General features: G+C 42.8%; 1 protein-coding gene across 2 annotated transcripts in view; it reads left to right on the top strand.

Annotated features, from left to right (window-relative positions):
* The window catches only part of LOC113484029 (tropomodulin-2), a 34672-nt gene extending 26968 nt beyond the window's left edge, over positions 1-7704 (top strand). For both annotated transcript variants that reach the window (XM_026856127.1, XM_026856128.1), the window contains exons 6-10: positions 417-547; positions 1145-1252; positions 1514-1657; positions 1957-2101; positions 4140-7704. In XM_026856127.1, the coding sequence (XP_026711928.1) occupies positions 417-547; positions 1145-1252; positions 1514-1657; positions 1957-2101; positions 4140-4174 (563 nt within the window). In that variant the 3' untranslated portion in view covers positions 4175-7704. The remainder of the gene's footprint in view (positions 1-416; positions 548-1144; positions 1253-1513; positions 1658-1956; positions 2102-4139) is intronic.
* Positions 7705-12750: the final 5046 nt, after the last annotated feature.

Raw genomic sequence — 12750 nt, 5'->3', positions numbered from 1 at the left:
ACGGACATTTTCTCACTAACGTAACGGGCAAGTTCTGAGCGCACCTTCCTTGGCAGATATTAGACAAAGGACAAAGCAGCCCTTGCAGTATATTACATTTTATCCAATAGTCTTTAAAGGTGCTTTGGCTCAAATTAATTGTACTGGGACTTTTGTACATAAATGAAGAATTTGCCCATGACCATACTGCCCAGCCTCTGTGACGACAGCCTCCAGTGACGTGCCTCTGGGTGCACAGAAGGTGCAAAGGGCATGGCAGGGGTAGCAGGGCTAATGCTCCTGTTTCCAAGTTCTGTGGTCCATAGAAACCCTTTCTTGAATGCTACAGTACAAACGTCAGTGGGAATTGAAAAGCCAGACTGTTACTGATGATGCCTCTTCCTCACGTCAACATTTCATGAGAATTTGTGTTGCAGATGTGGTGAAAGGTGAAAAGGTCAAGCCCATCTTTGAGGAGCCACCTAATCCTACCAACGTGGAAGCAAGTTTACAGAGGATAAAAGCAAATGATCCTAGTCTCGTAGAAATTAATCTCAACAACATAAAGGTAAATGCTGTGGTTTCATTTACATTGTCATAGGAGGGTTTACTCATTTCCTCTTGCCTTTTATCTTCAAATTTTGTCTCTACTGCTCAGAAGCAGCAAGACACACAGGAAAGGGATGTGGAGGGAACTGTTGCAGAGGCTCCAAGGTCGTCAGTGCCTGATACTGAATTAAATGCCAATTAAAAGCCCAAGGGGTGACTCCCTCTGCCTGCCTGCCTGCAGCAGACTGTAAAGCAAGATATCTCATGGGCACTATGTAATCGTGACCAGTCAAATTCAATTAGCCCACACATGCAAATGGAGGAGGAGCTGGCAAGTGGGGACTGAACAACCAGCAGCAAACCAGGAAAGTACCTCAGAGACTGGTCACGTGCTTACACTGGCCTGACCCAATTAAAGGCAGTGCTGACATGGCATCCTAGTGCAGGTCTCTGAAGCAGAGGATGCTCTGTCCATTCTGAGATACTCTTAAAAGCATTGGGGATGTTTAATTTGCATAGACTGTGGCTATTAGTCAATCAGTTTGATCATAATTAAAATCAATGTCTACCAGTGTGACCGGCTTTCCTAATGACTGGATTTATCTTCTTAATGTAGAATATTCCTATTCCAACACTGAAAGAATTTGCAAAAGCTTTGGAAAGCAACACGCACGTGAAGACATTCAGCCTTGCAGCTACTCGAAGCAATGACCCTGTAGCTATTGTAAGTTTGAACACTGCTTGGAAAAAAAAACCAAAACAAACCGATTTTTAAGTAGGTCTGTGTCTGCTGTAGGATACATTCTTCATTTTCCCTCCCAAAATTTCCCTGTGACTATGCAAAGAAGTGTAATCTCGTCTGATCTACCTCTGTGTTCTTCTAAGCCTATTTCTTTGTAGGTACTAAGCTATGTTTTGCAGATTCCCTGTTATTCCATGAAACTCTCACGATTTTATCTTCTATTCCCTCTTTTTGACCTCTCAGGCATTTGCAGATATGTTGAAAGTGAACAAAACACTGAAGAGTCTGAATGTAGAATCCAACTTCATCACTGGGACGGGTATTTTGGCACTGATTGATGCACTGAAAGGGAATGAATCCCTGACAGAGATTAAAATTGACAACCAGGTAAAGAGAGCATTGAGTGAGTCCACTTTTGTTTCCCTTCTTTATGGCTTTCCTAGAGGCCTCTCCCTCAAGGCAGCCTCTGTGGCTCAGTCATTCTGAAGCTCACATCCCATGCCCATGCAGCCAAGCAGTGGAAAACTTCTAAATAAAACTGGTCAAAGCCAAATATAAAACCCAGAGCAAAAATCTCCAGGGACGGGATTCTCTTTGTAGTACTGAAATATAACCACCCATTTCTCTCTTGTATGAAAACAAATATTTTCTTTTCTTTTGGGGACATTTCATCACATCACCAACAGAGGCAGCAGCTGGGGACAGCTGTAGAGATGGAAATCGCCAAGATGCTGGAGGAGAACTCCAGGATTCTCAAGTTTGGATACCAGTTCACAAAGCAAGGTCCGAGAACCAGGGTAGCGGCAGCGATCACTAAAAACAACGATCTGGGTAAGATAACACTACACCTACTCATCATGTGTTTATGTGAGCCAAGCCCTGACCATCCTAGACACAACTTTTCCTCTCTGTCCATAACACTGAATTTTAACTCTACAATTTTCAATCTGCTATGGGAGGGGTGATGCATAGCTCCACGGAGTTTAGACAACAGCAAAGATCCCTACTGTGTTTAGGAGCAACTATTCTTCTGCTTCTCCCACTCCCGGCAAGGGAAGTTCCTTCAGCCTTTTCCCAGTCTTTCCTGGGTTTCCTGCTGCCCTGTCAGCTGTTCTGGCCAGTAAGTAGAGCACCAAACCCATGCTGTTTGTTCAGTGAACTCAGAAGTCCTCACTTCTTTGCCCTGCCCATGATAGACCAAACCTGCCCAACCAAGGGAACAAAAAAAAATTTCCTGCTTGTATGAGCAAGTACAGGTGAAAAGAATAAAGCTATGCAAGTCTCACCTGCGCGTGACCTGCTCTGTGTGCTCAATACACACAATGAGGGGGAGATGACTAGGCAGGAGTCATTTACAATAGAAGGGAAAGAAAAAAACCCACAATTGTTTTTAATCAATTCTACTTCACAGTGGGGTGACAAACCATGATGCCTTTGCTCGCTTCACTGAAAAACTATTTCTTCACACACACTTCTATTTTTCTGCAGTTTTAATTTTTTAGTGGTACCTAATCATTGCAATGAAAAACTGTTGGTCCTGAAACTGTCAGTGTCCTGGAATGGTATTTGAAACATCCCACCAACAAAGAAAGAAACTTTTTTTTCCCCACTATTTAACCAGTTGCTATTAGACATATGTCCTGTACCTAGTCTTCATTTTCCTGCTTTTGTATTGTATGGTTTCGTTCAAGATTTAGTAGGATAGAATACCTAAAAGAATTCAATAAAACAAAATAAATGAAGCAGCAAAACACTGAAAGCAGACACAAATGACTGATGTTACAGTGTAGGCTTTGGAATAATGCAGTCTGTTTGCCAGGAAGGCACTACAAAATAAACCTCCTGAGAGTAAAGTAATGGGATGTTTGTAGTAATATATTGTTATTGACTTTCTGTACTGAAAAGCCTTCATTCATCCAGTTTTACTGCTTTTGTTCTGTACTTCAACAGTTCAGTATCAGAAACAGGACATGACAGCTTGATCTAACACCAAATTTTGTATCACATGAACAGAAGAACCTTACTAATCTTATCTGGCCAAGTCAGAGGAACTCGATACATTTTTATTAGGATATGGAGTAGCAAATGCTGCCAACCAGACCTGCTCTGTATCATCTTTAATGTAACTTAAGTGCTGTAAAAATTCACATGGGGCTGCTTGTCAAAATAATCTTGCCTGTAACACAAAGCTCATCACTCTCTGCTTCGCTTATGGCAGCTTCAACCCATTTGTTTCTAGTGAGAATCCAGTTAGTTAATTTACTATTGGTTGATGCAATCAGTGCATGTGAAGTTCAAACAGATAACAAGGTCTAATATGATGTTTGTCTTGTTGCCAATACTCGTTGATGTCAATACTTAAGAGTACTTTTTTTTTTTTAATAGGGTATGATTATTTCTCACTTATAGTATACACTTGTGCAATTATAAAAGTTTTTAATTTTTGATGCCTGAGGTTTAAATAATCCAGAGCACTGCCATGCAGGCTAGAGCAGACCAGTATCAATTTAGTGGCTTTTAAAATAACAATAAAACCATAACAAAAAATAAATCTAAATGGAGCCATTGGGAGGAAGCACCGGAAACGGCGATTTCTTCATCATATAAACCCTTTAGCTAGAATCTGATTTTTACAGAAAATTTATTGATATGAACATTTGGTGAAATTCTACACTCTGTGATATAGAAAAGTGCAGTTCAAGTGTAATTGTTTTGTTTAGCATTAAGATCTGTTAATTGTAGCATTTGTGGACAGAATTTAGCTGAGTATGTTTTAGCAGCTCCTTCCTTCATATTCATGTTGGAGTGAGAAAAGCCCTCAGGCTCTCAGGAAAGCAATGACTACTCGTTTCTTGTTTTATTGGTCTAGTTCGTAAAAAGCGTGTGGAAGGAGAGCGGCAGTAGCCATGTCACAGAGGATCCAGGGCAAGACTGGAGGCCACCAACTGCAACCTCAGAGTGCCCACTGGTCAGAAGGGAAGGCACTGGAAAACCATTACAGTGGGAGTTACTCATTTCTGTTACTGTCTCCTTTTAACCTTGAAAACACAGCCTGTTCATTTTTTAACTTTCACAGATAATTTAATTTTTATGAGAAAGATTCATAGTTGGTTTGATTTTTAATGAAAAAAAAAATGTTTTGCAATATCTGAAGCCAATACGCAGAATCTTAACTGTGTTACTGAGCATAACATATAGTGACTCTGACCCTTACTTTAGACACTTCTAATACGTCAAAATATGATCGTGTGTATGGATAAGGGATTCTCTGCTGAAAATAGACATTTTAGAGCCAAGTTCTGCAATGCCTTATGTTTGTGAATAATCCTTACTCATATATATAGTCCTGCCAAGCCAAATCCTGCCATGGGATGCTCCCAGGAGTAGAACTAGTAAAGCCAGGATAGGTTTGCAGGATCACACCCCTGAGCCTCTGTCCTGCAGCGGGATCTGGGCAGCTGGAACCACGCTGGAACAGCACCCTTCTACCTTCTTAGGTTCCATCCAGATCCACGTGCAGGATCACACCTAGACGTATAAACGTTGTCAAAGCCTACTTGTTTACATAAAGCTTAGGTGGATCATTTTGCAATGTTACACTGATATGTGTTATCCTTACTCCACACTGTAAAATACTATTAGTGCTGCCAATCCTATAGATTTTGAATGTTTTGGGTTTTTTTTTTCTATACCAACAGGTTTTTATTTGCTACTAGAATGGGCAGTTTACAGTTATTAATCTAAACAAGTATTCCGAGCAATATTTGTTTTGCTTTGAGCCATATGTTTGACTTTTTTTTTTAGTTCTTGTATTTATGTACATTTGTTAGTATTATAGAACCATTCTCAGGACCTTTTAGATGAAGATTAATTCAATAGTTTATCCAGGAGAGCAGCTGTGCTACCAGAAAAAAAAAAAAAAAGACATTAAAAGCATGGATGTGACAGATACGTGGCTTAATTTATAGGCTCCAGTTCAGGTTTGTCCCGGTATCACAAGGCACTTAGGTAGTCGCAGATGAATAAGGGCAGGTTTAAGCATATGCACAAATGCTTTGCTAAATCAGGGCCTTAACTCAGACGGTGGATGTAATCTTAACCCAGTGGAAAACACTTATGAGTCAGCAGCTAACCCCAGGGGCTCAACAGCATCAAAATGTCAGTAAGAATTCAGTCTGATGTTTCATAGTCTAAGTAGTCTAGAACGATTCCCTACCACTGTTTTATCACTGCCAACAGTTGTCTGACAGCCAGAGGGTCATTTTGGCTGCACGTATGCATGCTGTAGGAGCTAAGGGAGACTCGGGTTAGGTGTGTCACACGTCCCTGTGCTTTCAGAGAGCTGCAGACACACACCTGGGGCGGGCGCTGCTAGCCGGGAGCCCCTCACCTCTCCTCTGAGAGCTCCCTGGGGACAAGAGGGATAAAGCTCTGCTTCCTTCGCCCACGTCAGGGGCCAGTGCTAGAGGTCAGGGTCAGCGCAGCGTACTCCTGGCCCAGGGGGGAGAGATGTGAGCCACTGGGCACCTGGGCAGCCAGGGATCAGACACCGGGGCAGCCCCCAGAGCAGCCATACATGTTGGACATACTTGAAGTGATGATTTTCATAACCAGAGCTGGGGTGCAAGCTCACAGGATGAATCCTCCCTCTGTGCCTTTTAGAATGGAAGTGAGTAGGTCCAAGGCAACAAACACTCTTCCTGTTGGATACTGGTCATCATACTGGGTTCCAACCTGAATAACATACACTTAAATCCCGCTTAAAATAGTTTGTTAAAGTGGTCTGCTGAACTGGGATGTGAAGTGCAGTATCCACAGTTCACTTCCCTGGATTGCTCCCAGTCTTTACAACATCCAACTCCCCTTCCCTTCCTCAGAATAAGGTTGAGATCTTTGCTTTGCAAGTAAAAACCGTAACACACAGGGGAATCTTACTGAGATTTTTTCCCTGGATCCATGCAGGATTTGCTGTGGAAAAACTTTGATACGCCATTAAAAAGAAAAAGGCAAGTTCTGTAACACAGTCATAACTCTGCATGGGCTTAAATAAACAGTCCTTAATAAACATGGGGATTCCCAGGGGAATACTGGGCTTTGCAGCATCAAATCTCATGGGTAGGAAGAATCCTCATTCCCCAAACCAAAATATTATAGTTACTGACAAACTTGAGTGATTAGAATCACACTACCCCTACTTTATTCTTCTTTGCCTTTGATCCAACCAAAGGAATCCCAATTACCCATCTTTTTTTTTTTTAATGTATTTTGAAGATTTTAGATTTTTTTTTTTTTTTTTAAGAGAGTGATACATATATGTGTTTAAGGGAAACAAGTGCAATCCATTTCTAGTCTCAGTTGCCATTTAAAGCATTGGTATTTGCATGCAGCAGTTTTACAAGGATGGATTGGTCTGACTGCTTCCTGATGTCTACAGCACGTTGTCCTGTCTAGCTTTGCTCAGAGCCATACAAATGGTTTCATAGTCAGGTGGCTCATTCCGTGTCAGCTACAGTTTGTATCATAGATGAAGACAGTGGGCTGGGGAAGGCCCTGTGGGCTCTCCCATCCCTTTACTTGCCATACCCTTTGCACAGGCATGCTTTCTCTAAAGGGAGGGTTCCTTGGACACCTGAGAGCATCATCTCAAACACCAGCCCCACCACACACCAGCAGACAGGGCCTGGAGCTGTGTGCCCCATGACAGGGGACCTGGGAGGTCTGGCTCCTTCCAGCATGCGTGAGGAGAACTCCTAATCTCTGGCCATTTTCTCCAGGCAGCCCCTGTCAGGGGGGCTCAGTGACCAGGGACATCTCTGTCCTGCCTCTTCTGTGTGCTCCACCCAAGGGCTTGGTTGTCACCTGGCCTTGAGCTTCACAAACATTGCAACAAGAGAAAGATCTGTTCGATACAACAACAGCACACGATGGTGATGGTTGAAGGCAGATTTTCATATTAATATAGAATTACTTAGCTGGTTAAAAAAAAAATCTCTGCTACTAACACGAAGGAGGTCAGGATGCGAGTAGTTATTTAAAATTCTACTTTCAAGCAACATCTGGCATACTCAATGCTGAATGAGGAACAGGGACAGAAGAGTCCTTTTTTTCTTGGTCAAACATTCAGGAGTAACTGTCTATTTTTGCACATTGCTTCTTGTGTTGACAGCTTCAGTTTGGTTTGTATTTTTTATACAGTTTTTTCATGGAAAAGCTCAACTTTGTGCATGTCCTAACATGTGTGTGAATCACAGCGTGCACTAAGGACCATATGTGTACATGTATAACACTAGATGAAGATGTTATCTCTGGAACAAAAGTAATTGCATGCGCACAGTGTGGTGCATATTACTCAAGAGGAAGAGAATTACCATGCTATGTAACAGTGACTCCCCAGCATTGTGGTTTTTCTAAATAAATCTTCATAAAGGATTTGGCTGTTGGAATTTCTCATGATTTTGTGCCTCGAATCAAGCCTCACTTGATGGTCTGACATGAGATTAAGCAGCTTTCACTCATCTGGGAGTGAATCAAGGACAAGGGAACAAGAACAAGGGAATCAAGCACCTTGTAGAGCACTTAGAGGCATAGAACTGAGTTAATGAAATGGTTAAGCTGACCCTTAGCGCCTGTGCTGCACATTAAAGAACACTGCAAATACAAATAACTACAGATGCACAGGAGTAGTTAAAAAACAAACCTCAGAATGTCTGCACAATGTGCCCTCTGCAATCCCAGAGTTCACAGTTTACCCACAAAGAAACAAAACGTCTTCCCTACCCTTTAAAGGCCTCCTTATGTCAATACATTAATTCCTAAATCTTGCAGTATCTTTCTTCTTTTCCTCTCTTGCATGCTAAAAAATGGATAAGAGTCTTCAAGACAATGAGGAAATTTCCTAGGAAAGAAGAGGAGGTTATCTGTGTGCCAGTATGTGGTTCTGCTGGGGTCTGCAGATCCTAACAGAGGGAGTGCTCATAGGAACTATGCAGCACAATTCCCAGATCTTCACTCTAAAGGGAATCAGAGAATACACAGAATCACCAAGGTTGGAAAGGACCTTGAAGCTCCTCCAGCCCAACCATGAACCTCACCGTGACCGTTCCCAGCTCCACCAGATCCCTCAGCACTGGCTCAGCCTGACTCTTCAACCCCTCCAGGGATGGGGACTCCCCCCCTGCCCTGGGCAGCCCATTCCAACGCCCAACAGCCCCTTCTGCAAAGAAATCCTTCCTCAGAGCCAGTCTAAACCTTCCCTGGCACAGCTCGAGGCCATTCCCTCTTGTCCTGTCACTTGTTACTTGGTTAAAGAGAATCATCCCCCCCTCTCTGCACCCTCCTGTTGGGGAGTTGCAGAGGGCCATGAGGTCTCCCCTTAGCCTCCTCTTCTCCAGACTAAACAAGCCCAGTTCCCTACACAACTGCAGAGAAGCTCATGAGGTCACACGCTCCATTTCCTATCTCCAAGACAAAGTTTTATTTCTACATACTTCATAGCTTTTGCAAAAAGACGGGTTGGTCCTGCATCCCTTTCATTACAGGGGCTACATTGAAGTCCCTTGGGATTTTGACTATCAATGCAATATATGCCAAGGAACACAGATACTGTACCCCACCTTCTTAAACCGTATTTCAGGAATTGGCTTCTTCCCTTGCACTCATGTCTTTTCAGAATGAAAATTTCATGTATGAACAGTTGAAAAATAACTCATTTACTAAAAGATGATTGATACTATTCTCACAGTCTGAGCATGCATCTTCAGAACTTTCCTGTTCCGATCTGTTCACTCCTCTCCCAAGCCTAACAGCAGTTCAAACCCCAGGTGCTTCATTTTCAACAATGAATGCCAGGTCAGTCTCCCCATGAACAGGATATGGAGTGACAGCATGAAGTGCAGCAAACTGCTTTACCACTGACCATCCATCTCCTGCTGCCATACAGAAGGGCCCTTGCTTGTGCTCTTTTGATGCATCTAGCCAAAAGTAAAATCTCAATTTTGACTGATACACTCTGGGTAGTTTTAATACAAGATCAAAGAAAGAGGTGCAAGCTGACCGTATCCTCTGCCATATTGCAGTAGATTGGATTTATCTGTGTTTCTCTAGTCCCAGCCAGGAGCTCTGCACTCTCTGCCTGATGTCAAACTGCTGCCAAACCTGCAGAAGGCTGGTGTCCAAATGCAGCTCTTGGAGAGCATTGACTGCTAGGGAGAGAAACCACGGGGCAAGTACTCTGCTGGGTGTAAGGATGTTGGACAGAAACAACTAAACCATGCATCTCTCAAATCAGCTTTTGAGCTGTTTAATATTTGCACATTAAACCCAACAACCACCAAGGAATCTCTGTCATTCTAATCCGTTTCAACTATAGCAAGTGTTTGTCTGTGTCTGAATGGCACAGCATGGCCAATGGCATTTGAGGTTTCCTTTTTGCGGAAGAGGAGAGGGGAAAAAAAAACAAAACAGCAGAATTGTGTTCAGCTGGTTCCCAGCCACAGCAAAGTGCTTTAAATATTCATGCTTTTCTTGTCCATTCCAGTAAAGCAGATGAGCACAAACAAAAGCAGCACGAAGGGCCTCCCTTAATGAGGGTCTGTTTGTTTCTTACAGCCAGCTGTCTAAATTCACTGAGTCTGACATTAGGTAGACTCATTCAGCGAGCTAGGGAGGAGAAAACAAGGCTGTCAGATAAAGCGATTGCACGGAGTTTCGATCTTTTCTGATAATGACTGCATCGATAATATATCGAACAGAGCCTGGAAGCAACATTTCATCCTGTTCAAACCGTTTATTTTCCCAGCTGTCACCACAGGTGCAGGTCACCTAAAAGCTGTCTAGACTCTCAGTCTGTGTTGGTGAGCACTATATACAAAGAATTCTCAAATCGGAAAATCTTGCATGAACTCTGCCACTTATCCACGAAAAGGTTATAAACTCATCATCTGTTAAATCAGCATTAAGAGCTTTCAGATGATGATGGTGGAGAAAGAGGTCACTCTGTGTGTACAAGTGTCTTGGTTTGTACTCCAGCCATGTTGGCACACGCTGGCGTTCATCATCTACATTAACTAGAGGTTGAATGTGTTCTCTTATCATTATAACAGTTCAGGAACAGAAAAAACACAGACCTGGGCAGTAGCTGCTAGCCAGGCTTTCCCCACAGATGCCCCCCCGACCGCTGCCTGGCAACACTAGGCGGCATAGTAGCTCTATTCCATTCCTGTATTTTTTCCAGCATTCTTTTAGGCTGGGGGAAAAAAAAAAAAAAAAAAAGAAGTGTCATTTAATGTGTCAAGCTCACTAGAAAATAAGGGTAGCGCTTCAAAATAATCTCCTTTAAATTTTGGTCTCCAGAACGGATCGCTGTGTGGCTGGTGATTAAAGCTCCAGTTAAGCCTTTACACTCCAAATGTGCTGCTTGATCCAGGTTAACCACTGCGACGGCTTCTTAAATGCACCACAGGGAAGTTTATGGCATCTCTTCAGAGCCTGGAATAAGGTCAAGAGCACTCATGAAGTGGGACCTGGTTACCTCACCTTTAAGTTGCTCTCTTTACCATGCCTTTTTTTTTTTCCCCCCCCGAGTACTGATCTCATACGTGTTTGTGGAAAAAAACAGAGTGGCTAACAGAAGGGAAATGGAAGTTTGATTGTCATAAGCAGACAGAAGTGCTCAGCAGCTGTGACAAACCTGGCCAGCAGGGACATAAGCGGTTATGCCACCTGCCAAGAGCTGGAGTCTCTTCTAGCATTAGAGATTCATAGAGTTTGAAAGATCATTTCCATTAGAAAAAAAGACTAAAGGTTTAAACAAAGATTGTGATGACATTTAAATAAGAATGCATTGACTTCCTTTTGGTATACATTTTTCATTAAATGAGACAGTTTTACTTAACATCTTCTAGTTATTTCCTACTTCATTTTTTGTACTAATGAGAAAATCCAATTAAAAACATTATTTCCCTTCACTCTTCTGAAGCTTTCAAACTGACTCCATAATTAAATGAACAAGTAAGAACAAGTTACTTTTAATATCTGTACAATGGAAAACAGACTGTTTCCAAGGAGAAGGGGCATGATCCTGCATGCCCTGAAGGCAGCTGGGACTCAAACCTGCACGCAGCCAGTACCCAGAAGAGCAGCAATCCCCAGAGACACCAGCAGAAGTACCTGCTGGTCCTCGAAGGACTCACTTCCTAGCTTGGAGTCGGAATGAATCACTGCAAGAATATCCAAGGAAATCTGTGCACTGAGGAGGAGACTTGCAAAAGGTTTGACTTATTGTTTTTCCACTGATGAACCCAATCATTGCAGCATCCAGCTACGCCACTCACCTCAGTGTCGGATAAGCTGTGGGAAAGGCCACATGTGTTCTGCATCACCCTGGTGGCACATGTCACGGCTTTGCCCGTGGCTTACTGTCAGCTCCTGCTGCTCTGTAACTTCTTGTTGCTTTATAATAATGATCCTACCGGGTCTCACTCTTTTTGTAAGAGGGACTATGGGGCTACCTAGTCTGACCTCTTGTGTATCTGATACCCTCAAATTACATGCCAGTACCCCACCTATAATTTAATCAGGTCAAATACTTGCATCGTCTAGAATAAAAGAAAAATGTTGACACTAGAACTTTATTCCAGAGAGAAAATAAGCAATGCAATGGCAGCAATGAACTAGGCACAACATATTCTGGTATTTCCATGTGCTGAAAGTAAAATCCACCTGCTACAGAGGAAGTGAAAAGCCCGAGGTCTGTGTCAGCTCAGCTGGGGTGGAGGGGTATCAGCTCAGAGCTGGGGATTATGTTTACCTCTCGACACATGATCAGTTTGGCACACAAGATCTGCCAGAGATACTAAAAAAGCATTGGCACCAGCTTTCTGGATCCTTTTCCGGATGTTCACATTAAGCCCAATCATTCGCTCTGCTTGGAGCTTAACAAAGGAGACCTCAGCAGGCTAATTTACTTGAAAAATGTTTAAACCAGTGCCAAGCTAATCAGCCCTCTGGATGACCCGTTGAATCTCTTTCCCTGAATAAAGCTGCTCTGAACTTAAAGAGAAATTTACCCACAAAAGAATTTAGACACCACAAAGGGTACATGCAGTAAAACTCTCATCCCAGCTCTGAGGAATCTGGCACTGCACAACTAGAGTTCAACCTCATCAGCATTGATGTTAATGAGCATCTTTTAACTGATTTCACTCAGACCATGCCCAGGACCCGCAGCGTGCTGATGGTGCCTAAGCAGGCTGCATCTACCTTGTAGGAGTTTAGAATAAACACTGCTCCTAGGCTGAGCTATATTTGGAAATCCTCTCTTATCTGCTGCACAGGACATGAACGTATTCCTACGCTGTGAAGAAAAGCCCAAGCAAGCAGCAAATTCCTGCACATTGTCAAAAATAGGGTTTAGTTCATTGGGTTTTAACAGGGAACGCACGTGTACTGTGCTGGAAACAACGCAGTCACCTAATATTAAC

This window comes from Athene cunicularia (genome assembly GCF_003259725.1).
Source record: "Athene cunicularia isolate RWA chromosome 10 unlocalized genomic scaffold, athCun1 chr10_part1, whole genome shotgun sequence".
Taxonomy (NCBI): domain Eukaryota; kingdom Metazoa; phylum Chordata; class Aves; order Strigiformes; family Strigidae; genus Athene; species Athene cunicularia.
The sequence above is the reverse complement of the archived record's forward strand: the minus strand, read 5'-3'. Positions and strand labels throughout refer to the sequence as shown.